A 27,962-nucleotide genomic window follows, 5' to 3' on the forward strand; every position below is an offset into this window, starting at 1 on the left:
ACACATGAAAAGATGCTCAGTGTCATTAGCCATCACAGAGATGCAAATCATAACCACAATCAGATACCATTTCACTCCCACAAGGATGGCTAAGATAAAAATAAATAAATAATGTGGCAACCCAAACCAAAAACCCAATGCCATCAAGTCGATCCTGACTCATAGCGACCCTATAGGACAGGATAGAACAGTCCCATAGAGTTTCCAAGGAGCGCTTGGTGGATTCGAACTGCTGACCTTCTGGTTAGCAGCTGTAGCACTTAACCACTATGCCACCGGGGTTTCCAATATTGGCAAGGATGTAGGGAAATTGGAACCCTTACCTGTTGCTGGTGGGAATACAAAATGGTACAGCTGTTGTAGAAAACAGTGTGGCGGTTCCTCAAAACACCAAAAACAGAACTACCATAAAAAAAAAAAAAATTAATGGGTCGATTTAGACTCATAGCAGCACTATTGGACAGAGTAGAACTGCCCCGTAGGGTTTCCAAGGAGTGCCTGGTGAATTTGAACTGTCAACCTTTTGGTTAGCAGCATTAGCTCTTAACCAGTACACCATCAGGGTTTCCAGAACTACCGTGTACTACTCCTAGGTATATACCCAAAAAACTCGAAAGCAGAGACTCAAATAGTAGAAGAAATGAAGTCTTGACACATGGATGGATCTTGAAGACGTACTGAGTGAAATAAGCCAATCACAAAAGGACAGATATTGCATGGCCTCACTTATATAAAAAGACAAGAACAGGCAAATGTACAGGGACCAAAGTTTATTAGTAGTTAGAGGGGCGGGAAGGATGAGAAAAGTGAGATTAACAGCGATGGAAAAATCTCATTGATTAAGGGTATGTTTGCACAGCCAGTTACTGTAATTTCTGTCAATAAGTTGTACACCTATAAAAAGTTGAATTGGGAAAAGTTGTGTGACAGATACATTACCACAATGAAAAAAAAAAAAAGGTAGTTCTGAGGCTGAAAATGTACAACGAAATACCTCATTGGATTTGGTTTCTTTGTTTCGAGGTTTAGGGTTATGTTTTCTTGGAACGTCCCAGTTAACTGTCATAATAACGTGTTTAGTACTTCGCTTACCTCCTAGTTTGCTGCGTAGTGCCTGGAATCTTAAAAGCTTGCAAGCTGCCATTCAAGGCATAACAATTGGTTACTTTTCACCTGGAGCAGCAGAGGAAGAAGGAGCCTTAGGGGTAGAAGGGGTATATGGAATGTCTGGGTAATTGCCTTCATAAACAACTGCCTCCTTTGCCCCGAGGCCAGAAGAACTGGATAATGCCTGACTACTATTAGTGAACATTTTGATTTAAGATTCCATAGAAGAATATGAATATGCAGAACAAAATTTCAGATTCTCATGAACTCAACAATTTCTGGATCCCTGGGGGCTGGATGAACTCCTGAAACTATTGCCTTGATACAATCTTTAAACCTTAAAGCAAAATATTCCCTGGAGTCATCTTAAAACCATGTATATAATAGTTTAGCTTAACTAGTAAAAAGATGTCTGTCTTGAGCATTATGCTCCTTTAAGAACTATCTGTTAGAGATCAAATTGACAACAGCAGCTTGAGAGAAAGATTAGATAGGAACCTTAGGGGATAGTGAGTTTATGATAATGAAAAAGGAGCTACTCAGGGAAGGAGGGTTGCACAACTCCAAGAATGTAATCAGTGTAACTAAATTGTACATGTACAAACTGTTGAATTGGTGTATATTTTGCTCTATATATTACAACAACAACGAAATAAATAAAATTTAGAAAAAAAAAGATGCCTGCTTCCTAGCACGCCAGAGCCTCAGAGAGCAGTCCTTCGCACCAACCAGCAGTAGAGGCAGACTAGCCCGAATTGATCCCAAGGGAAGCTTGTCCCTGTTTTCAGAGGCCTGAGCTGTGGGGTGCCTAGATATGCAGGTAGAGTGCTTACTATGGGAGCCAGCACCACTCCAGGGGACTTCTGTACCAGTTCACTGAAGGCTTGCAGGTGACAGTGCCTGGATGGGAGAGGGGTTATCACGCTCTGAATGTACCCCCAGGGAGGTATGTCTTGTTGTTATCAGAGTCCCTTTTGTAGTGTGTTGGCTGTGGGTGTAGCCTCCACTGGAGATACCTGGTTCCTAGCACACAGCAGCCTCAGTCAGCAGTCCTCAGTGCCAACCTGCAGGTGGAGCAGGCAGACCCAGAGTGACTCCCTGGGAGGTCTGTCCTGTTGGTTTCAAAGTCCTGAGTTGTGCGGTGTGCAGGGTGGCAGGTAGAGGGTTGACGAGTTCAGACTCGGCTGCAGGGGGCCTTCTGTAACAATTCGTAGTAGGCTTGTAGCCAACAGTTTCCGAGAAGGGGAGGTGCTGATAGACTCCAAAGGGATCCCTGTTATGGTGTGTCTTGTTGATTTTAGAAGCTAAGCTTGGGATCCTGTCTCTTTATACAGGCAGCGGATGAATTACTTAGGGACAGAGGCTCTTTCTAGTGCCACTCCTCAGTTCACAGCAGCTGGCAGCCTGCACTTCTGAGGGGTGAGGCTAGGACGGTGGGAGAAACATTTTTCTAGTCCTACGCAAGTATAGGGTCACTATCAGTTGGAATTGACTCGACGGCAGTGGGTCAGTGGGTTATGCAAGTTGTTGCTGATTCGTTCATTCTTACCTGTCTGTAGTTCGTGCTGCTTTCCTCTGGTCTCAGATTCAGAGTCCCTCAAAGGCAAGTACTGTTTGCTTGTATTTGTGTGGAAGAGTCAGAATGATGATCTGTTTATGCTGCTCTTTTCCCAGAATTCCTATTCTACTAGTTCTTGATTCAACAATTTTAGACATTATCTGTTGATATCATGTTTTGGTATATTATGGTTTTAATGTTCTTACATCTTCTGCCCCTCTTCCTTTTTCCTAATATAGCTTTGTCATAATTTATAGTTAAAACCAGATTCAGAATTTCCATAATTTTGAAAATACATAACTGTTGTTTATTACCAAGCCAAGCAGTGTATCATTATTACATTTTCTTTTAATATGCTGATTCCCTTCTTCCTGAAGGTAATAATTGCTTTATTCTTTTTACCTATTTAGCTTTTTTTCTAAATTTCTGGCTAGTCTCAAAAGTACCCTTAACATACTTTTTCACAATGCCAAACCTTTTAGATAACATTTTCCTCCCTGGAGCCATCCTTTCTTGAACCTGAGATCTTGTTTTTATCTGTGTTGATTGTTTTCTAGTGTGGCTGCACAGCTGTCATCCTGGTTTTTCCTCTGCCCAATTCTGGGAATTTCCTTGAACTTTCTCCTATGTTCGGTCCCTTGTTTTCTAGATTTCATATCTTCGTCTTTCTCTTCCCTATGACAAGATGGTGGAGCTTTCTGAGATTTTCCTCATCTGGAAATGTCTCTCCTATTTTCATACTTCATTCATAGTTTGGCTGGATATGTAATTCTAGATGAAAAGTACTTTCAGAATTTTGACAGCCTTGCTCCATTTCCCTCTTAGATCATCTGCATGTGACTTTTTTTTTTTCCCTCTCTCTGGCAGCTTTTAGGATCTCTATTTCTGATGTGAAATTTCATAGGGCTGTGCCTTATTTGAGGTGGCCTTTTAAAATTCACTGTGCTACACTGCACCAATGTTAAAGTCCTATAATTATGTACGATGTCATTGGAGGAAACTGAGGAAAGGTACATGGGACTTCCTGTATTATCTTTGCACCTTTGTGTGAATCTGTAATAATTTCAAAATTAAAAGTTAAAAAAACTATATAGTGACATTACAGAAAATGGTGGAAGAGGGTCCTGAAAGAATCAGTCCTTCCACTGAAAGTACCAGTAAGCTGGCAAAAAACAACAGAATCAACTTTTTTATAACTCTGGACTCTAATCAAATACACCAACCAGGGGAGCACTTAATGAAGAAAGAGACTGCAAAAGTTGGGTAAGAGAGTGTTCTGGTGCTTTTGCTCACCTGCCTACTGCCCCGCTCTCCCCAGTGTGGCAGTGGCTGCTGGGATGGTGGTCCGTGTTCCTGATGTGACTTGCCGGTGCCAGAGGTGGCAATATGGATTTTGTGGACTTTGTTCTAAAAAAATTGTGGATGTACATTTTGACCTGTTTGGCAGTTCTTTGAGGGACTGGCACAGAGGCCTTTGTTTCACCTCCTTGGCCTCGCGTGGCTTTTTGAGCAGTGTCTGTTGGAATCATTTAAAGACATGTACTACTTGTGGTGCCTAGGAAAAGGAACAGCAGATGGGGCAAGCAACAGTTGGACCCCAAAACTTAGAAAGAGGCTGAGGAGGAGAATGCTAGGGAGAGTAAGGATATTGAAGGGCTACCAAGTATAATGTGCGTGACCAGGGCCTGACACATGTTCAGAAATGATCTGAGAGGATTTTGAACTTAACTGCTACCCAATCTTTGGAGGGCTGCACAAGCAAGAGCTAAAGGCTAAGGCAGAGTTGTAAGTGGCCTGGCAAACATTTGAAGGATTTCCACAGCTCAAAGCCAACCATAAAACACTGGAGAGTTTTTTTTTTTTTTTTTTCCTTTTTCATTTAATTTTGGTGCCTGGCATTTAAGGAAATCTTTGTCTGATAAGTGGCTGATCACTGAGATAATGGAACAGAGGTTTCAGTGACTATACCTGAGACGGAATACAGTCTTTGCAAAAAATATTTTGGAAAAGTCACTAAACACACTTTAGCAGATCTCAACAAGCAATAACACCATACCCTGTGGAGGGGGTAGAATCTGCTTTACAGAGTTATCACGTTATAATATTAAAAATACCCAATTTTCAACAAAAAATTACAACGCATACTAAGAAACAGGAAAGTATGGCCCCTTCAAAGGAAAAAAAGAAATGGACAGAAACCACTCTTGAGGATACCCAGTCAGTGGACTTACTCGACAAAGACTTTAGATCAACTGTCTTAAGTATGCTCAAAAAGATAAGATAGATCATGACAAAGAAGTAAAGGAAATCAGGAGAATGATATAAGAATAAATAGGTAATATCAATAAAGAGGTAGATATATGAAAAGGAACAAAATCCCAAAGCTGAAAAGTTCAGTAACAGAAATGAAAAATTCACTAGAGGAGTTCAGCAGATTTGAGCAAGCAGAAAATAGAATCAGTGAACTTGAAGATAGAACAATTGAATATATTCAGTGTGAGGAGTAGGAAGAAAAAAGAATGAAGAAAAGTGAACAATCTGAGTGGGGCCCAAGATGGCAGAATAGTCACATGCTTCCTGTTGTCCCTCTTACAACCCACAACAAAAACCCAGTGCCATCACAGAGACCAAAAAAACAAGCGAATGACAGTCTTGGAGCCCTGATCATCAAAGACAAAGCTAAGGAGTAGGACTGAGGGGCAGGGGGAAGGAGAGACAATTCGAAAGGCACAAAGGAGTGCCAGTAGCAAGGTTACCGGCACCCTGCTGGCTGGGTTGGCCAGGGCAAGCGGGATGAGGTGTGCAGTAGCATTTGGGATGTATCTCAGCACATCGAGGCCAGGCAGTAGTGAGTTCACAAACCTCCAGAGCTGGGTGGAAGTGATGCTGAACCTGTGAAAGTGCAAGCGTCTAACCTACCGTGCAGGAGCAAAATAACCTCTCCCCCTCCAGGAGTTTCACAGCAGAGAATTGCTTCCTTCCCTTTCACTCCTACCCCACTCCATTCTGACACCAGCCCAGCAATATTCAACAACTGTCACACCCCCTAAGCCAGAACTCAGGGCTATCCACACCCACAACAGCCTTGAGGCTTTAAAAAATGCCACATCCCCTAAGCCAGAAACTCAGGACAGGCAGAAAGGCCCTGCCCTTTTGTCCAGCCACTGGCATAAGAGGTCAACTGATTTGCAGCACCCTATGCCTAAGCTGCTGTGGGCCAGTTCAACGCTGCATGCCCTTATTAGAGTAAAACAACAGGGCATACACCTGAAATCTGTTTTCAACTGCAGCAGCCAAGGGGGAGTTGTACATTTGTGACATTTGACACCACCCTGCCCATTAAGCAGGGATCTCACACACCCACATCAGGGGCATGAGGGCTGGTAGTACCACCCACTCATCTAGCCATCCATGGCATGGGTCTGAGAATAAGTGATGCCTTCCTGTCTCTCCAGCCAATAGCACCAGCTACCCAAGGCCCAGCTGCTATACCCCACCCCTACACACTCTAGGGTATAGGGACATACCCTCCACCCAGGCACCCGGGGGCAGCTGTCAGCCTGCTGCCTTGCTCTGCACATCGCCCCCTACTGCAGCCAGGTACCCATGCCTACTCTGAACACCCCTACACAGCTCTGCCTATCTAGGACTGTAAGCGAGAGCCTGCACTAAACACTTGGTGACCAATGAACTGGACACCTGTGTCACACCTGAAAAAGAAAAGTGAAAAGACTCCTGGGCACACAGACCTAGTAGCTGTTTTAACTACCTGGAGACAGGATGTGAGGGCTTCAAACATGCCAATAACCAAAGTAGTTCACTTTCTGCGCCTACTTGGGCATATCAAAACAAAACAAAAAGCTAGGATACAGTAAACAAACATAAATATAATAACTTACTGATGGCTTGGAGACAATAGTCAATATCAAATTACATAAAGAAGTAGATCAAGATGGCTCCAGCAAGCAACCAAAATAAAGAACAAGGAAACCTTCCAGAGAAAGATAAGTTCATGGAATTACCTGAGTTAGCATCCAAACAACTAATGTACAGAGCTCTTCAAGAGATCAGGCAAAACTCAGACAAAGCCAAAGAACACACAGGCAAAGCAATAGTGGAAATCAGGAAAACAATACAAGAATAAATTCAACAGGCTGCTAGAAACCAGAGAGACAGCAACTAGAAATCCAAAAGATTAACAATAAAATTTCAGAATTAGACAAGTGAATACAAAGTCATAGGAGCAGAGGCAATGGAAGTCAGAATTAACGAGATTGGAGATAAATCCCTTGACACCAATTTGCTTGAGGAAATTTCACCATCATATTTGAGAGACAGTTTTGCTGGATATAAAATTCTTGCCTCCAGTTTTTTTCCTTAAAGGCTTTATATATGTCATCCCATTGCCTTCTTACCTGCATGTTTTCTGCTGAGTAGTCAGAGCTTAGTCTTATTGGTTCTCCTTTGTAGGTGACTTTTCATTTATGAAAATGACAATTAGGTCTTTTCAGATAAACAGAAGTTAAGTGAATTTGTAAAAGCGGAACCAAAATTACAAGAAATATTAAAGGAAGTCCTCTGCTTACAGAACCAACAATACCAGACAACAACCTAAGATTAGAACACAGGACAGATCAACCAGTCATCAACCCAGATAAGGAAGTTGAAAAACAAGTTAAAGCTAAAAGACTGAAACTAGGGAGCCAGAGACATCAATATGTTAACAATGACAACATCAAAACAAAAAAGAGGGAATAAACAGGGTAGTCACAGAATTTCCATATGGAGAGGAAGTTAAGGCGATACCAAGAAATATAAGATCAGTTTAAACTTAGGAAAATAAATGTAAATCTTAAAGTAACCACAAAGGAAGCCAACAAACCTACCCATTAAAATAAAAGAGAAAAAAAGACTCAGCAAACAAAATCAAAAAGAATGAAAAAGTTGAAAAGAAAATACATACACAAAAATGACTTAGCACAGAAAGTTGAGTGGAACAAACTATTAACACCACAAAAAAACATCAAAATGACAACAGTAAATCCATACCTATCAATAATTACACTGAATGTAAATGGACTAAATGCAGCAGTAGAGAGACTGAGAGTGGCAGAATGGATAAAAAAATATGATCTATCTATATGCTACCTATAAGAGACACATCTTAGACCCAAAGACACAAAAACCCAAAGGATGGAAAAAAATATATCAAACAAACAACCACAAAAAACAGCAGGAGTGGCAATATTAATCTCTGATAAAATGTACTTTAAAGTGAAATCCACTGCAAACAATAAGGAAGGACACTGTATAAAGATTAGTCACTACACCAGGAGCATACACCATAATGAATATATACATACCTAATGACAGGGCTCCAAAGTACATACAGCAAACTGTAAGAGCATTGAAAGAGAAATAGCTCCACAATAATAGTAGGAGGCTTCAACACACCACTTTCAGTGAAGGACAGAACATGTAAAAGAAAATAAAGATACAGAAGATATAAATGCTGCAGTCATTCAGCTTGACTTCATAGAAGTATACAGAACTCTCCACCCAATAGCAGCCAAGCATACATTCTTTTTCAATGCACATGAAACATTCTCCAGAATAGATCACATATTAGGCCACAAAGCAAGCCTTAACAGAATCCAAAACATCGAAATATGACGAAGCATCTTTTTGAACCATAAAGCCATGAAAGTAGAAATAACAGAAAAAGCAAGAAAAAAAAACACATGGAAACTGAAAAACACCTTGCTCAAAAGCTTCCAGGTTACAAAAGAAATCATGGACAGAATAAAGAAATTCATAGAATCAAATGAGAATGAAAACACATCTTAACAGAATCTTTGGGACACAGGAAAAGCAGTGCTTAGAGGTCAATTTATAGCAATAAATGCACACATCCAAAAAGAAGGGCCAAAATCAAAACATTAACCATACAACTCGAACTAAGAGAGAGCAGCAAAACAAGCCCTTTGGCACCAGAAGAAAGGAAAATAATAAAGATTAGAGCAGAAATAAATGAAATAGAGAACAGAAAAACAAAAGAATCAAGAAGACCAAAAGTTGTTTCTTTGAAAAGATCAAAAAAATTGGCAAACCATTGGCCAAACTGACAAAACAGGAGAGGAAGCAAATAACCTGGGTAAGAAATGAGATGGGCTATATCACAACAGACCCAACTGAAATAAAAAGGATCATAACAGAATACTGTGAAAAACTATACTCCAACAAATTTGAAAACCTGTAGGAAATGGACATATTCTAGAAACACACTACCTACATAAACTAACACAAACTGAGGTAATAAAAAAAACTGAGGTAGAAAAGCTAAATAAACCCATAATAAAAGAAGAGATTGAAGAGATAATTGGGGAAAAAAAAAAACTCCCTCCCAAAAAAAAAAAAAAAAGAAAAGCCCTGGCCCTGTTGGCTTCACTGGAGCACTCTACCAAACTTTAAGAGAAGAGTTAACACCAGTACTAATAAAGGTATTTCGGAGCATAGAAAAGGAAGGAATACTCTCGAACTCATTCTGTGAAACCAGCATAACCCTACTATCAAAGCCAGGTAGAGACACCACACAAAAAAAGAAAATTACAGACCAATATGCCTCATGAACATAGATGCAAAAATTCCAACAAAATTTTAGCTAATAGAACTCAACAGCGTATCAAAAGTACAATTCATCATGACCAAGTAGGATTCATACCAGATATGCAGGGATGGGTCAACATTAGGAAGTCAATCAACGTAATCCACCAATAAATAAAACAAAAAATAAGAACCACATGATCTTGTCAACTGATGCAGAAAAGGCATTTGGTAAAGTCCAACACCCATTCATGATAAAAACTCTCTTCAAACTAAGAATAGAAGGGAAATTCCTCGACACAATAAAGGGCAATTATGGAAAGCCACAGCCAACATCATTCTAAATGGAGAGAGACTGAAAGCATTCATTTTGAGAATGGGAACCAGACAAGGATTCTCTTTATCACCACTCTTATTCAACATTTTGCTGGAGGTCCCAGCCAGAGCAATAAGGCAAGAAAAAGACATAAAGGACATCCAAATTGGTAAGGAAGAAGTAAAAGTATTCCTATTTACAGATGATAGGATCTTATATGCAGAAAAAGCACAAATAATCCACAAGAAAACTACTTGAACTAATAGAAGATTTCATCAAAGTATCAGAATACCAGATAAACGTACAAGAGGCAGTTGGATTCCTCTACACCAACAAAGAGAACTTTGAAGAGGAAATCACCAAATCAATACCATTTGCAGTAACCCCCAAGAAGATAAAGTACTTAGGAATAAATCTAACCAGAGACAGAAGACCTATACAAAGAAAACTACAAAACACTACTGGAAGAAACCAAAAGAGACCTATATATGTGGAAAAACATACCATGCTCATGGATAGGAAGACTCAACATTGTGAAAATGTCAGTTCTATCCAAAACAATTTACAGATACAATGCAATCCTGGTCCAAATTCCAATGACATTTTTTTAACTAGATGGAGAAACTGATCGCCAACTTCATATGCAAAGGGAAAGAGTCCCCAGATAAGTAAAGCATTGCTGAAGAAGAAGAACAAAGTGGGAGCCCTCACACTACCTGATTTTAGAACCTATTACACTGCCACAGTAGTCAAAACAGCCTGGTACTTGTACAACAACAGATACATAGACCAATGGAACAGAATTGAGAATCTAGACATAAATCCATCCACATGTGAGCAGGTGATATTTGACAAAGGCCCAAAAAGACAGCCTCTTTAGTAAGCGGTGCTGGCATAATTGGATATCCATCTGCAAAAAAAAAAAAAAAAAAAAGAAACAAGACCTATACCTCACACCATGTACAAAAACTCTCAAAATAGGTTAAAGACCTACATATAAAATCTAAAATGATAAAGATCATGGAAGAAAAAATAGGGACAACACTAGGAGCCCTAATAATGGCATAAATAGTATACAAACCGTGACTAACAGGCACAAACACCAGAAGAGAAACTAGGTAACTGCATGTTCCTAAAAATCAAACAGTTATGCTCATCGAAAGACTTTATCAAAAGAGTAATAAGAAAACCTACAGACTGGGAAAAAATTTTGGCTATGACATATCTGATAAGGATCTAATCTCTAAAATCTACAAAACACCTCAAGAACAGAAAGACAAATAACCCAATTAAAAAATGGGCAAAGTATATGAATAGATACTTCAAAGAAGACATCCAAGCAGCCAACAGACACATGAGGAAATGCTTACCGTCATTAGCCATTAGAGAAATGCAATTCAGAACTACAATGAGATACCATCTCATCCCAACAAGGGTGGCACTAATCCAAAAAACACAAAATAACAAATGCTGGAGAGGTTGTGTAGAGACTGGAACACTTACGCACTGCTGGTGAGAATGTACAGTGGTACAATCACTTTGGGTGCTTCCTTGAAAAGCTAGAAGTAGAAATATCCTATGATCCAGCATTCCCACTCCTAGGAATATATGCTAGAGAAATTAGAGCTGTCACATGAATAGACATATGCACATCCATGTTCATGGCAGCAGCGTTCGTGATAGCAAAAAGATGGAAACAACCTAGGTGTTTATCCAAATGAATGGATAAACAAATCATGGTACATATACACAATGGAATACTACGCAACGATAAAGAACACTGAGGAATCTGCAAAAAATCTCACAACATGGATGAATCTGGAGGGCATTTTTTCTGAGTGAAATTAGTAACAAAAAGACAAACATTGTATTAAACCACTATTATAACAACTCAAGGAACAGTTTAAACACAGGAAAAAGCATTCTTTGATGGTTATGTGGGGGCGGGGAAGGGGAAGTCTCTAGACAGTAGACAAGGATCAGCTTCATTGAAGGGATGGACAACACACAATACAGGGAAAGTCAGCACCACTGGACCAAAGTAAAAGCTAAGGAGTTTCCTGGACACATCCAGACACTTTGAGGGACAGAATAGGTGGGGTTGGGGCCTGGGGAACACAGTTTCAGGGGACGTTTAGGTCAATTGACATAACAAAATTTATTAAGAAAATGTTCTGCATCCCACTTTGATGAGTGGCATCTGGGGTCTTAAAAGCTAACAAGAAGCCATCTAAGATGCATCAATTGGTCCCATCCCACTTGGAGCAAAGGAGAATGAAGAGAACCAAAGACACAATGAAAATATTAGCCCAAGAGACTAAAGGACTACATAAACCAGAGACTCCACCAGCCTGAGACCAGAAGAACTCTATGGTGCCTGGCTACTACCAATGACTGCCCTGACAGGAAACACAACAGAGGGTCCCGGATGGAGCATGAGAAAAATGTGGAGCAGAGCTCAAATTCACATAAAAAGACCAGACTTAATGGTTTGACAGAGACTGAAGGAGCTCCCAAAACTATGGCCCCTGGACTCTCTGTTAACCCAGAGCTGAAACCATTCCTGAAACCCACTCTCCAGACAAAGATTAGACAGTACTATACAACCAAAAATAATATATGTGAGGAGTGTGCTTCTTGGTTCGATCAGATACACAAGACCAAATGGGTGGCTTCTGACTGGAGACAGGATGAGAAGGTAGGAAGGGACAAGAACTGGTTGAATGGACATAGGGAACCCAGGATGGAAAGGGGGAGTGTGCTGTCACATTGTGGGGATTGCAACTAAATTATCTTGAGCTGTGAACTTTCACTTAAAGCACAATTAAAAAAAAAAATCTGTGGGACCTGTGGGATAGCATCAAGTGAATCCACATATACATAATGGGAGTCCCAGATGGAGAAGAGAGAGAGAAATGGACAAAAAGTATCTTTGAAAAACAGTGGGTGAAAATATCCAATTTTGGTGAAGGATGTTAATCTACACATCAGAAGTCACAGTGAATCCAATCACAATAAACTTGAGATCCACACCAAGACACATTGTAATCAAACTGTCAAAAGCCAAAGCCAAGGAGAATCTTGAAAACAGCAAGAGAGACGTGATGTGTCATAAACAAGGAATCCTCAATAAGATTTATGGCTGATTTCTCATCAGAAACCATGAAGACAGAAAAGGCAGTGGGATGACATATTTAATGTGCTGTGAGAAAACCAAACAAAAATCCTGTTAATCAAGAATTCCATATCCAGCAAAACTTTTCTACAAAATCGAAGAAGATTATATAGCTATAAAGAAAAATGAAGTCCTCTTACATGCAACAATCTGGATACACCTTGTAAACATGCTGAGTGAAATTAGACACAAAAGGACAAATATTGTATGATCATACTTATATGAAATATCTAGAATAGGCAAATGCATAGAGACCAGAGTTTATCAGTGGTTACCTGGTGTAGGGTGTAGGGGTAAATGGCAATTGTTGCTTAAGAGGTATGGAGTTTCTGTTAAGCGTGATGAAAAATGTTTGGAAATGGATAGTGGTGATGGTTGCACAACACGGTGAATGTAATCAGTGTCACTGAATTATACAGTGAAAAATGGTTAAAATGGCAAATGTTTTGTTATATTTTACCACAATAAAAATTTTTAAAAGAAAACAAAACAAAAATGAAGGAAAAATTAAGACATTCCTAGATGAACAAATACTGAGGGAGTTTGCCGCTAGTAGACCTGCCTTACAAGAAGTGCTAAAAGGGAAATGAAAGGACACTAAGCGGTAATTGAAGCCATATGAAGAAATAAAGATAACCAGTAAAAGTAACTACGTATGTAAGTACAAAAGCCAGTATTACTACATTTTGGATTTGTAACTCCTCTTTTTGTTTCCTATATGATTGTAAAGACAACTGCATAAAACAATGATTATAAATCTATATTAATGGGCATGCTGTGTGTAAAGATGTGACCTTGTTTTACAACAGATACTTAGATATGACATCAAAAGCATGAACAACAAAAGAAAAAATAGATAAATCAGACCATTGAAATGAAAAACTTGTGGACATCAAAGCAAGCATCTTCAAACAAGTGAAGAGACAAACTGCAGATTGGGAAAAAAAATATTTGGGAACCACGTGTCTAGTAAGGGTTTAATATGGAAAACGTACCAGGAACTCCTAAAACTCGACAACAAAAAGGCAACTAAAAATGGGCAAAGGCCAAAACTAAAACCATTCCCGAAGCTAACTCTTCAGGCAAAGATTAGACTGGACCCAGCTGGCATAGTGGTTAAGTGCTACGGGTGCTAACCAAAAGGTCGGCACTTCAGTCCACCAAGTGCTCCTTGTAAACTCGAACAGGCAGTTCTAGTCTTTCCTATAGGGTCACTATGAGTCAGAATCGACTCAACGGCAAGGGATTTATAAGACATTAAATGACACTTGCGAAGAGTGTGCTTCTTAGCTCAAGTAGATACATAAGACTAAATGGGCAGCTCTTGTCTGGAGGAGAGATGAGAAGGCAGGAAGGGACAGGAACTGGTTGAATGGACACAGGAAATACAGGGTGGAAAGGAGGAGTGCGCTGTTAACATTATAGGGAGAGAATTCATCCGTTTCTTCTAGGTTTGCAAATTTGTTAGAATACAATTTTTCGTAATAATCTGTTATGATTCTTTTAATTTCAGTTGGATCTGTTGTGATGTGGCCCTTCTCGTTTCTTATTCGCATTATTTGTTTCCTTTCCTGTATTTCTTTAGTCAATCTAGCCAATGGTTTATCAATTTTGTTAATTTTTTCGAAGAACCAGCTTTTGGCTTTTTTTAATTCTTTCAATTGTTTTTCTGTTCTCTAATTCATTTAGTTCAGCTCTAATTTTTATTATTTGTTTTCTTCTGGCGCCTGATGGATTCTTTTGTTGCTCACCTTCTATTTGTTCAAGTTGTAGGGACAGTTCTCTGATTTTGGTTCTTTCTTCTTTTTGTATGTGTGCATTTATCGATATAAATTGGCCTCTGAGCACTGCTTTTGCTGTGTCCCAGAGGTTTTGATAGGAAGTGTTTTCATTCTCGTTGCTTTCTATGAATTTCCTTATTCCCTTCTTAATGTCTTCTATAACCCAGTCTTTTTTCAGGAGGGTATTGTTCAGTTTCCAAGTATTTGATTTCTTTTCCCTAATTTTTCTGTTATTGATTTCCACTTTTATGGCCTTGTGGTCTGAGAAGATGCTTTGTAATATTTCGGTGTTTTGGATTCTGCAAAGGTTTGTTTTATGACCTAATATGTGGTCTATTCTAGAGAATGTTCCATGTGCACTAGAAAAAAAAAGTATACTTTGCAGCAGTTGGGTGGAGAGTTCTGTAGAAGTCAATGAGGTCAAGTTGGTTGATTGTAGTAATTAGGTCTTCTGTGTCTCTATTGAGCTTCTTACTAGATGTCCTGTCCTTCTCCGAAAGTGGTGTGTTGAAGTCTCCTACTATAATTGTGGAGGTGTCTATCTCACTTTTCAATTCTGTTAAAATTTGATTTACGTATCTTGCAGCCCTGTCATTGGGTGCATAAATATTTAATATGGTTATGTCTTCCTGATCAATTGTCCCTTTTATCAGTATATAGTGTCCTTCTTTATCCTTTGTGGCGGATTTAAGTCTAAAGTCTATTTTGTCAGAAATTAATATTGCTACTCCTCTTCTTTTTTGCTTATTGTTTGCTTGATATATTTTTTTCCATCGTTTGAGTTTTAGTTTGTTTGTGTCTCTAAGTCTAAGGTGTGTCTCTTGTAGGCAGCACATAGACGGATCGTGTTTCTTTATCCAGTCCAAGACTCTCTGTCTCTTTATTGGTGCATTTAGTCCATTTACATTCAGCGTAATTATAGATAAGTAAGTGTTTAGTGTTGTCATTTTGATGCCTTTTTATGTGTGTTGTTGACAATTTCATTTTTCCACCTACTGTTTTGTGCTGAGATGTTTTTCTTTGTAAATTGTGAGATCCTCATTTTCATAGTATTTGACTTTATGTTTGCTGAGTCGTTACGTTTTTCTTGGTTTTTATTTTGAGTTATGGAGTTGTTATACCTCTTTGTGGTTACCTTAGTATTTACCCCTATTTTTCTAAGTAAAAACCTAACTTGTGTTGTCCTATATCGCCTTGCATCCCTCTCCATATGGCAGTTCTATGCCACCTGTATTTAGTCCCTCTTTTTTTTGATTATTGTGATCTTTTACATATTGAATTCAATGATTCCCTGTTTTGAGCATTTTTTTTTAATTAATCTTAATTTGTTTTTGTGATTTCCCTATTTGAGTTGATATCAGGATGTTCTGTGACCTTGTGTTGTGCTGTTATCTGATATTATTGGTTTTCTGACCAAACAATTTCCTTTAGTATTTCTTGTAGCTTTGGTTTGGTTTTTGCAAATTCTCTAAGCTTACATTTATCTGTAAATATCTTAATTTCGCCTTCATATTTCAGAGAGAGTTTTGCTGCATATATGGTCCTTGGCTGGCAGTTTTTCTCCTTCAGTGCTCTGTATATGTCATCCCATTGCCTTCTTGCCTGCATGGTTTCTGCTGAGTAGTCTGAACTTATTCTTATTGATGCTCCCTTGAAGGAGACCTTTGTTTTCTCCCTGGCTGCTTTTAAAATTTTCTCTTTATCTTTGGTTTTAGCAAGTTTGATGATAATATGTCTAGGTGTTTTTGTTTTTGGATCAGTCTTAAATGGGGTTTGATGAGCATCTTGGATAGATATCCTTTCGTCTTTCATGATGTCAGGGAAGTTTTCTGTCAGCAGGTCTTCAACTATTCTCTCTGTGTTTTCTGTCCTCCCTCCTTGTTCTGGGACTCCAATCACACGCAAATTATCCTTCTTGATAGAGTCCCACAGGATTCTTAGGGTTTCTTCATTTTTTTAAATTCTTTTATCTGATTTTTTTTACAGCTATGTTGGTGTTAATTCCCTGGTCCTCCAGATTTCCCAGTCTGCATTCTAATTGCTCGAGTCTGCTCCTCTGACTTCCTATTGCGTTGTCTAATTCTGTAATTTTATTGTTAATCTTTTGGATTTCTGCATGCTGTCTCTCTATGGATTCTTGCAGCTTATTAATTTTTCCACTATGTTCTTGAATAATCTTTTTGAGTTCTTCAACTGTTTTATCAGTGTGTTCCTTGGCTTTGTCTGCAGTTTGCCTTATTTCATTTCTGAGGTCATCCCTGATGTCTTGAAGCATTCTGTAAATTAGTTTTTTATATTCTGTATCTGATAATTCCAGGATTGTATCTTCATTTGGGAAAGATTTTGATTCTTTTGTTTGGGGGGGGGTTGTAGAAGCTGTCATGGTCTGCTTCTTTATGTGGTGTGATATCAATTGCTGTCTGCGAGCCATCACTAAGATATTGTAGTGATTTATTCTATATTTGCTCACTGAGTCTTGTTTTGTTTTCTTTCAGTATACGTGGATGGGCTACTAGATTGTGCTGTTTTGATTGTTGTAGCCCTTGACTTACTTATGGCTTATTACCAGCTGGTTTGGGCTGTTGCCAGATATATATGCCTGAGTCTATTCACTATTCTTGTGTAGAATCTGATTTGGGGTCATCAAGTGTGTGATGCACCCTTGAGAAGCAGTGGTGACAGTTGTGTGCACCAGATTCTATTAGCAGCTAGGGTTCACACTCTGGGGGGGGCAGGATGCTGACAGGCTTCCCCCAAGTGTCAGTGAGGTAGGTGTGTCTCTATTCCTAAAGCACCTTGGTGAGAGGGCTCTGCAGCTGTACCTTAGGCCCCCAATGCAAGTCCTCTACAGATTGGTAGGTGTCACCCTCCTTAGACCCCTAAGGCAAGAGGCTAAGTGGTCTGGGGGGAGCTTCAGCCCTCAGTTCCCTGTTGTGGGTCAGTTAGGGTTCTGTTGAATAAGCAGAGCTATCAGACCTGGGAAACTTGTTTTTCCAGTAAATCCGCTAAAAAAAAATGCAGTCAGATCCCTATCAGAAATGCCTTTGCATTATAATAGCCACCTTGTTCCCTGTAGGGATGAAAGCCCGAAATATGGATCATATATGCTTGGCTGGAGCTGGTTCTGTGTTTTTAGTCCAATTAGGGAAGGATTTTTGGTCCCTGGGTTTTTTGTGGTTGCTTCTCTCAGGCCGTAAGAATGGGTTAGGAAAAGACCAAAAAAAAAGAAAAAAGGGAAAAGAAAAGCCGCGGAGCCGGAGCCGTTCTCCCTCTGGCTCAGGAAATTCCAATGTTAATGAAGCCGCCTGGGAAGGGGAGGGGAGGGTTCAGAAAAACAGGAGAGAGTAGCACCCCGGGATATAGCCAAAGTTGCTTATCTTGCTTGGGATGACTATTTTATCTGAGATTCCCGAGGGGCGTGTCGCCTATGTGTGCTGGCTGGGTAGAGATTGCCCCCGAGGGTCTGGCCCACAGAAGCCGCAGTCAGATCCTCCGCTGCCAGTCCAAAGCCCAGCGTCAAGGTTCCCCTGCTGGGACGCTGCACTCCCGGCTCCAAAATCAGTTGCTGCCTCTCTGGGACTTCTCATCCTGCCAGCCACGTCGCCGCGCTGCCCACGTGGACTGGCTGGGCCCCCTCCCGGGGTTAGTTCAGGGGAGTAGGGCTACGCCCTGTGCTTGCGCCATGACAGTGCCCAGTCAAAAGCCCGGTGCCAAGGTTCCCCGGCTGGGACGCTGCACTCCCGGCTCCAAAACCAGTCACTGCCTCAAGGGGACTTCTCCTCCCACCAGCTGCGTCACCGCACCGCCTCCACGGACCAGCTGGGCCCCCTTCCGGGGTCAGTTCAGGGGGGTAGGGCTGCGGCCCCGTGTTTGTGCCATCACAAGATGTTGTGTTCGGCTCTCCCCTGCACCCAGTCCTAAGCCCGGCGCCAAGGTTACCTGACTGGGACGCTGGCTCCAGGCTCCAAAAACAGTCACTGCTTCCCCGTAGTTGTTCGTTCTCTGTCTCTGTCACTCAGGCCAACTCTTTAAATCTGTGTTTGTTGTTCAGGGTTCGTAGATTGTCATGTATGTGATCGATTCACTTGTTTTTCTGAGTCTTTGTTGCAAGAGGGATCCGAGGTAGCATCTACCTAGTCAGCCATCTTGGCCCCCCCTCAGGACCTAGTTTTTAACAATGGATTCTGAGATATGACACCAAAAGGACAAATAGCAAAAGACAAAATAGATAAATGGCACCTCATCAAAACTAAAAACTTTTGTTCATCGAAGAACTTTATCAACAAAGTGATAAGACAGCTTACAGACTGGAAGAAAATTTGGGGGAACCATATATCTGATAAGGGTTTAATATCCAGAATATATAAAGAGCTTCTACAACTTAGCAACAAAAAGACAGTACAATCTAAAAATGGGCAAAGGACTTGAATAGATATTTCCCTGAAGAGGATATATCAAGTAGGCAACAAACACATGAAAAGATGCTCGATGTCATTAGTCGTTTCAAAACCAGAACCAAACCCGTTGCTGTGGAGTCAATTCTGAGTCATAGCAACCCTAGAGGACAGAGTAGAGCTGCCCCACAGGATTTCCAAGGCTATCAGTCTTTAAGGAAGCAGACTGCCACATCTTTCTCCCTTGGAGCAGCTAATGAGTTCCATCAGCCAACCTCATTACTAAAAAAAAAAAAAAAAAAAACCCAAAACCCACGCCGTTGAGTCGATTCCGACTCAGCGACCCTATAGGACAGAGTAGAACTACCCCATAGAGTTTCCAAGAAGCCCTGGCAGATTTGAACTGCTGACCTCTTGGTTAGCAGCCATAACACTTAACCACTATGCCACCAGGGTCATTAAAAAAAGAAACAAAAACCAAACCGACTCATAACAATCCTATAGGACGGAGTAGAACTGCTCCACAGGGTTTCCAAGGACTACCTGGTAGATTCGAACTGCTGACATTTTGGTTAGCAGCCATTGCTCTCAACCACTGCTCCACTGGGGTTTCCCATCAGTCATTAGGGTGATCCAAATCAAAACCGTAGTAAAATATCACTTCACCCTCACTAGAATCACTATGATAAACAAACAAACAAAAAACGGAGAGCAACCAGTGTTGACAAGGATGTGGAGAAATTGGAACCCTCATCCATTGCTGGTGGGTATGTAAATTGGTGCAGCCAGTATGGAAAACTCTTTGGCGAGTTCCTTAAAAAGTGAAACATAGATCTACCGTGTGACCCAGTCCTAGGTATATACCAAGAAGAGATGAAAAATACAAACAGAAAGTCTTATACCAGTGTTATTGCAGCACTGTTCACAACAGCCAAAAGGTGCAAACAGCTTAAATGTCAGTGGACACATAAATGGATAAGTGAAAAATGATATATACATACAATGGAATATTCTTAAGCCATAAAGAGAAATGAAGTCCTGATACATGCTACAACATAATGAACCTTGAAAACATGTTGAGTGAAATAAGTCAGTCACGACAGGACAAATATGGTATGATCCCACTTATATGAAATCGGCAGATGTATAGAGACCAAGCTTCTTATGGTTATAAGGGAGGGCAAGGGGGAGTCATTGCTCAGAGGGCACTGAATTTCTGTAAATGGTGGTGGAATAATTTAGAAAAGGACAGTGGTGATGGTTACGTAACATGATGAATGTAATCAATGTCACTGAGTTTGTATGTGTAAAGATTGTTGAATTGGCAAATGTTTTGTTAGGTATATTTTTACCACAATTTTTTTTAAAAAGCAGTGCTAAAGAAACAAAAACGTTTCTTTAGCCAGACAGAAAAGGCTGCATATTGTATGATTCCATTTATATGAAATCTCTAGAATAGGTAAGTGTCTAGAGATAGCAAATTGGTCATTGTCAGGTGCGAGGTGGATAGGGGAACGGGTTCTGACTGGTTGATACACGGTTTTTTGGGGATTGATGAAAATGTTTTAGAACTAGATAGAAGTGGTTACGCAACATTTTAAATGTTCAAAATTGTATACTTCAAAACTGTTAATTTTGTATTATGTGAATTTCACCTCAGTGAGATAATAAAGCTGAGGTCGGATCAAGACCTGGCATCCTCCCCCCACCCCCCCAAAATGTTTTTTTTTCTGTGTTGGGACCTGGGTTCTGAAGTCCTCTTAATCTCTAAGAGTTCTTTCTTCATTCTAGCATCTTGTTCTTGTTTCATAAATGCAGTATCTTTCCTCCTGTCACTGTAGAAATAGGAGTGACGGTTCCTTCTGCTTCTCCAAATCTCCTCTGAGTCCTCTCATGTTAGATATATTCCTCAGTCGTCTATTCATATGAAGTACTAAAAACTACTAAAAAACCCCAGTGAGGAGAGAGGCTTGCTGGCTGCTTGCTGGGCTTCACTGTAGGGTGAAGGTTTTTGTTGACCTCCAAATATCGTTTCTCTAGAGTGGTTCAGTTTCTCTGGACAGAACTCCTTGGTGTCTTGGGAGGGTGTGGGTGGAGGACTTAGGTTTCACGGCCGTTTCACCAGACTTTTAAATAACCTCCCTTCACCCAGTCCCTTACCCCACCTTCCTTGATGCCTCTGACTCTGATGTTTCCAGGGCTCTGAATTGCTTCAGGTCAGATTCCTCTGGGCTGTCCCCTGCCATGTCAGTGCCCTCGCCTTTCTGCAGTTTCATCCAGTAGGGTTTGAGGTTATTGGTGCCTCTTATGTTTTAGAAACTTGTGTTTGTGTCTTTCTCTACAGTTTTGGGGTGATTTCAGGAACAGAACGGGCAGAAAGTTCTTTTTTCCATTGTCTTGAAATCAAAGTTCTCCATTTTTATTAGGTACATCAATTAAACTAAATAAAAGCAATTTTTATGTGTATGGTTACAAAATTGTCATGTAGGTAGTTCTGTTCTAAGGGAAACATGGATGCTTGTGATTTTAGAAACCACAGTTGTGGAGCAAGGATAAGTAAAGAGTGTCGGAAAAGGCAGACTCTAATCCTCATTGATGGCTATGGCGTACAGAGGTCCCCACTGCATTTTTTGGAGGAAGACTCCATTTTTAGGGGAAGGACCATTGTAAATGTCATCTTCAATTGAAGGAGGGTGAAAATAAGCACATGCATGGGTTGGGTTTTTTATTCTCCTGTGCTTTCCATTACAAATAAATTCAATTTTTTTCTTGAGGTGGTCAGCCGTTACATCTTCGATTGTTTTCAAAATGTGTTTAGTGTCAAATTATTTGGCATTGTAACTTCCATTTTGGTTTGGTAATGGATCCAATATTTATTTATTTATTTTAGTTGGAATTCACCATAAGCACAAAGTAAATGCTGTGTGGCAAAGTACCTAAATCATGACAGCTGAGTGTAGAGAGGCATGTGAAATTTTACCTTGACCTCTAATTTGAGAAAATATTCAACATGTCAACTTAAATGATACAGCATTGTTTTGTAACGAGTATCTTTAAACACTGGTGTTACCTTAGTGTCACAGCGTTCACCAGAAAGACTTGGCAGGGCACCTCATTTCTGAGGTGCTGTCTGGCAGAATTTGTAAGCTGTAAGCGTACCAGGGTCCTATAGAAGACTGCTTCCTCTGAGTTACCAGGGTTGTGACATTTCACGTGCAGACAGGTTTCTTAGTGCTGTTCTCCTGTGGCAGGGTCGCGATGCCTTGGAGTGGGTGATCAGTGGACTGAATACAGAGCTGGAGGACCTCGCGGCAGCGCCCTGTGAGACAGCGTGAGATGTGACCATGAGGATTCCGGTTCACATGGCTGAGAGCACACAGTACCTTGTCAAGGAGAGCACTGTTGACAGAAACCCTTGGTCCTGCCTCACTGTGGACCGGCCCCACCTGGCCCACGTTCAGTGTGTCGAGGGAATTGCTATCAGCCATGTCCGGAGAGCAGCTGAAGGCTGGCTTAGAGAGGGAATACATTTGTTCTATCTTGGTCTATATCTCAATTTTTTGTTGTTGTTGTGAAGAAAGGTTATTTTTGAAGTTAATTTAAATCTTTGATATTCCTTCCACAAAGCCCAAAGTATCAGTGAAGAAGGGAGTGGCTTTTTTACACTACAACCTCAACATTCAAATCTCAGTTTCTTGTGCGTTTGATCTGCATGGACAGAACTGCCCCTCAGCTTTCCCATACAGAGTGTTCTTTCCAGAGTGCTGGAGTAGTGGTCCTAAATGTCAGGAAACCTGAGAAAGAGCTCATTAAACCCACAGATTTCAGGTCTTCAGCCCCAGAAATCGTTTGGTTCTAGGTGTGGACCAGGAATGTGGACTTCTAACAAGCACTACTATGGCAGCTTGCTGGGAGGACACTGAGCCTTGCCCCACATCTGGGCCAGGTGGGCCCTCTTGCCCCTGCTGCCACTCAGGGAAGCAGAGTCCAACCTGCTAGTGCGGAGACCTGCACTCTGAACGTCCCAGCCATTTGGAATGTGCACTTAATTTTTTACCATATTTTATCATCTTCCACTCCTTAGATTTAATTTAGGACATGAGTTTTTAATTACACTTATATAACAAGTAACACAAAACATCCATATTTAATTTCTGAACATGAAATGGGATGTTTTTTCTCTATTTATGTTGTAACCAAACCAACTAGTTTAGTTTTAGAGATGTGAATACTTCAGGAGAAACTAGTTATTTTGCTAATATATTATTTACCTAAGGTTTTATTCTATTTTATTAAATTTTATTTTGCTAAAATAATAGAATTAGATTGAGAGTTCTGCCGTTTCTTCATTTCCAGTGTTATATCCTTGATATTGTAGAGTAAGGCAGAAATTAAAGCTGAATAAGCTAGTTACTGTTTCAACTCATACAAACCAGACGTTGCTGGAATGCTGCTCAAGAGAAGCCTGGCTTCCTGTCTTGCAAGCTGTTAAGCCCATCAGACCATCAAGGGCCTGAGTAGGGTGCCTGGAGCACTGGGTCAGAGAGGCGTTCACAGCACCGGTCCTGGAGGAGCAGTGCTAAAAGCTCCTTGGAATCTCAGAGGCTTCCTTTCCTGTCAGAAAACTGGTGGTACCAGATATCCTTTGAAGACCCCTCCACCTATTCAGCACTGTAGCCAGTCTTACTAAAACTGTGTGCATCTGATTTGAGCCCGTGGTTTTTTGGATTCTAAAGAGTGGGTGATTGTCCTCAGGTTCAGGAAGGGGTGAGTATGCTTTGATATGGGGTCTCTGTCATGAGTCCCACTCCCTCCCACAACCCCCCCCCCAGGATAATTTTCCCCAGCAAATCTTTACTATGGCTGAGTCTTAGTGAATGCCCAATATATTAAGAAAAGATTTTCATAGGGTCTGTTATGACTTCAGTATTCAAACAGGAGGCAGGTGGTTCTACTAATTTCAGCATGGCTAAGGTTTTTTTTTTTTTTAAGGAAGCACCAAGGAAGGGTTACCTTTGTGAACAATCACCTGATTATAAAAAACAAAAATAAAAAATTGCCATCAAGTTGATTCTGACTCATGGCAACCCACGTGTTTCAAAGTAGAACTGTGCTCCATAGGGTTTTCAATGACTAATTTTTTGGATGTAGATCACCAGGCCTTTCTCTCGAGGCACCACTGGGTGGACTCAAACCTCCAGTGTTTCCGTGGTTAGCAGTGAAGTGCAGGGATAGTGTGCATGGGTAAATGTGGGTCAGTTAGTTGACTACTGAGCTTCAGTTTCCTCAGCTATAAAATGGGGACAATAATACTTCCTAAGGTTGTATGAGGATGAACTCAGAGAACATCAGGAAAGACCCAAATATGGCCGAGTGGGCGCTTGCCCATGGTTGCTGTTATTGTGGTTGGTCAGTTGCTGAGTCTGCTACGAGTCTCTTGCGGATATCACTAGGCTGGTCTGGAACTGGAAAGCTTGTGCTTTGGCCATAGAACATACTTTTTGTAGCAAGGTTATGGTTTTTGTTTGTTCGTTTTTAACTTTTACAGACACTTGTTGTTAGGTGCCATTGAGTCGGTTCCGACTCATAGCGACCGTGTGCACAACAGAACGAAACACTGCTCTGTCCGGCGCCATCCTCACAGTTGTATGCTTGAGCCCATTGTTGGAGCCACTGTATCAATCCATCTTGTTGGGGGTCTTCCTCTTTTTTGCTGACCCTCTGTTTTACCAAGCATAATGTCCTTCTCCAGGGACTGATCCCTCCTGATAACATGTCCAAAGTATGTGAGATGTAGTCTCACTATCCTTGCTTCTCAGGAGCATTCTGGTTTATGGTCACTAGTAAGAGTTAACTACCATACTGTAAAAGAGGCAAGCAGTAAGAAATTAAGGAGTCATAACTTAGTGCTGGAAACCCTGGTAGCGTAGTGGTTAAGAGCTGTGGCTGCTAACCAAAAGGTCGGCAGTTCAGATCCACCAAGTGCTCCTTGGAAGCTTTATGGGGCACTTCTACTCTGTCCTGTAGGGTCGCTATGAGTTGGAATTGACCTGACGGCAGTGGGTTTGTTTTCTTTTAACTTAGTGCTGATTTGGGTTTCTAGCCTTGACTTCTCATCAGTTCTGGGTTGATATTTTCGGCAGTTAGAGGGTACTTAGGTCAGGGTTTGGCAAACTACATTCTGCATCTGTTTTTTTGCAGCCTTTGAGCTAAAAATAGTTTTACACGTTTAAAGGGTTGTAATAAAAACCCTCACACAAAGAACAATGTGCAGCAGAGGAAGTGTGAGGTCCTCAAAGGTTAAAACATTGACTCTGGCCTTTCAGAGTAAGTTTTCCCATCCCTGCCTTAAGACCCCACTGTACCTCCCAGTCAATATGAGACTAAAGCTATTCCCTTCCACCAGACTGCTTTTCTTTCCCCATTTCTGATTAGTGCTCCTTTCATTTTCCCATATGTAAATAAGACCTGACTTATTTAAGACTTCTTTCTCCTGTTCATTCTCTCTGTAGCCACTTGGAAACCAAGTATTCCTTTAAAATGTCTCAGACCAACTCTTTGTGTCTTCATTTGTACTGTCCCAGTCAGCTATAGGTGCTTATTGCCCACGGTGGCCAACTTCCCAGATGGCCCCAAGGAGGTGTGCCACGCCTGCATGGTCTCCTCACCTGTGTCATCAGTAGAACGCTGTGAAAGCGAAGGGGCGCTACTTCCAAGGCAAGGCCACGAGAGGCGCTGCAGCTTATGCCTGGCTGGCTCTTGCGTCACTGCCTTTGGGAAAAGCCAGCTGCCACGTCATGAGGATACTCCCAGAGCCCTGCAGAGAGGTCCATGTGATAAGGACAGCCAGCACCAACTTACTAGCTGTGTGAGGGTGTCATCTTTGCAAGTAAATTCTTCAGCCCCAATTAAGCCTTCAGATGACTGCAGCTCCAGCTGCCATCTTGACTGCAATCTCATGAGAGACCTCAAGCCAGGACCAACCACCCAGCTAAAGCTGCTCCTGAATTCCTGAGGCAGAGAGACTTGTAGGATAATCAGTGTTCATTGTTTTAAGCCACAGAGTTTTGGGGTAGTTGGTCATGTAGCAGCAGATAACTAATGTATCACTTTATATTAAATTTGCACTCACCCCTAACCGGTTTCCTGGCTTTTATTCTATTTCACTTCTTGTTGCCAAATTATTCCAGAATATTCCTGTCATAATTTCCCTTTATTAAAAAGCCGAAGAGTTTTCTCATTGCTTTTTCAGAAAAAGTTAAAACAAAGACTTAGGTATTGGAACAGAGGATTCTGATGCAGGTGGTCAACAGGTCACTCTCTGAGAAATACTGGGCCCTCTTCCTCTTACTCCACCTTAAATTCTACTTCCATGAAGCTGTCCTTGACTGGATCCAGTTCATAGTACAATAACCAGTAAAACAAAACAAACAAACAAACAAAACAGTTGCCGTGGAGTTGACTCTGATTCACGGCAACCCCACGTGTGTTACAGTAGAACTATGCTCCATAGAATTTTCAATGGCTGATTTTTTGGACGTAAATCACCGGGCCTTTCTTTTGAGGTGCCTCTGAGTGGACTTGAACCTCCAACCTTTGAGTTAGCAGCCATTCCTGTTAACTGTCTGCACCACCCAGGGACTCCCACAGTAAAATAGCCTACTCTGAATTCCCCAGATTTACATGGCTGTGGATTCTTAATTGTTCACATACATATTTGTCTGACCAGTTTATACTTTAGTTCTTCAAGAGCCAAGATCAAACACTGTGCTTTGCACGCACAGTTCTGGGTATTCAACAAGCACTTAAGTGACTTGAGGACTGGGTTCTGAATCACAGCAGCTGACTGGAAAAGAGGCTGGGCTGTAGTAGGGCTCTAGAGCACGGGTCTGGGAACTAGCCAAACAGTGCATTTGACTGTAGGCAAATGACAGCTTTGCTCTTCCTAAATCTCATCTGTGAAGGGGAGTTGTACTATTAATAGTGCAGTTGAGTATTAAATGACAATGTGGTGAGGGGGCTTAGCACAGTGTCTGAATTACGGTAAGTCCTCAATGATTGGTTGCCATTATTAGGTACAGAAGTTCAACAATTCTTTTTAAGATTATATGTTAACAGTAATCTCAGCACAGAAAACCTAATATAAAGCTTATCTTCATGTTTTATTTTCTTTCATTGGCCAAACTGTCTACTTAATATGACCAATTTGAAATAGTTTAATACTTTTTTTTTTATTAACTTTTATTAAGCTTCAAGTGAACGTTTACAAATTCAATCAGTCTGTCACATATAAATTTACATACATCTCACTCCCTACTCCCACTTGCTCTCCCCCTCTTGAGTCAGCCCTTTCAGTCTCTCCTTTGGTGACAATTTTGCCGGCTTCTCTCTCTCTCTATCCTCCCATCCCCCCTCCAGACAAGAGTTTAATACTTTTTATTTGAGCCCAGTTGGTACGTAAATTTTAATCGAAATTTTATACTCACTAAGTAAGAGTTAATTACCATGCCGTAAAAGAGGCAAGCAAGAAGGAATTAATGCACACTCACTCAGTGCTGCTAAATAACACCCTTGGCATTTATGCAGCAGTTTCAATTATAGGTCTCCAGACATCTGCATGTCAGTTTACTAATGGAAAAAAGCTGGCTCAGGGAGGCAGTGACTCCACACAGGGCTCGACATAAAGAAGAACCCAAAGAGCAGTGTGATGGGTGGTATCTACAAGTGAGGCAGGAAACCAGGCTTGCACACAGGGCTTCTGTGGCTCCCGTCACTGATGCTATTGACACAAGCCACTGACTGGAGCTTCGTTGCCTAATTAGCTGTCTTAGGGCTGTGGCCGTTTGTGGACATAGGATGGTACTCATGGCTGAAGGGAAAGTCAAAGGAGCTGTGTGTTACATTTATCTGTCAAAAGCCCCATTAGCACACTCAGGTTTTTTGAAGACCTCTGGATGGTTCCACCCTTGTATTTCTCACTTTCATCTCCATATTGAGCCTGCTCATTCATTCATGCATTTACTCCACA

General features: G+C 40.9%; 1 protein-coding gene across 2 annotated transcripts in view; it reads left to right on the forward strand.

Annotated features, from left to right (window-relative positions):
* PRELID3A (PRELI domain containing 3A) overlaps positions 1-26,578 on the forward strand; it is a 73,637-nt gene extending 47,059 nt beyond the window's left edge. Inside the window, exon 6 of one of the 2 annotated variants that reach the window (XM_064294748.1) lies at positions 25,519-26,578. In XM_064294748.1, coding sequence (XP_064150818.1) covers positions 25,519-25,617 — 99 coding nt within the window. In that variant the 3' untranslated portion in view covers positions 25,618-26,578. Of the gene's footprint in view, positions 1-22,185; positions 23,925-25,518 lie in introns of those variants that run through there. The other variant, XM_010586869.2, reaches the window with a different exon arrangement.
* The last annotated feature ends 1,384 nt before the right edge of the window (positions 26,579-27,962 follow it).

This window comes from Loxodonta africana, chromosome 11 (assembly GCF_030014295.1).
Source record: "Loxodonta africana isolate mLoxAfr1 chromosome 11, mLoxAfr1.hap2, whole genome shotgun sequence".
Lineage (NCBI taxonomy): Eukaryota > Metazoa > Chordata > Mammalia > Proboscidea > Elephantidae > Loxodonta > Loxodonta africana.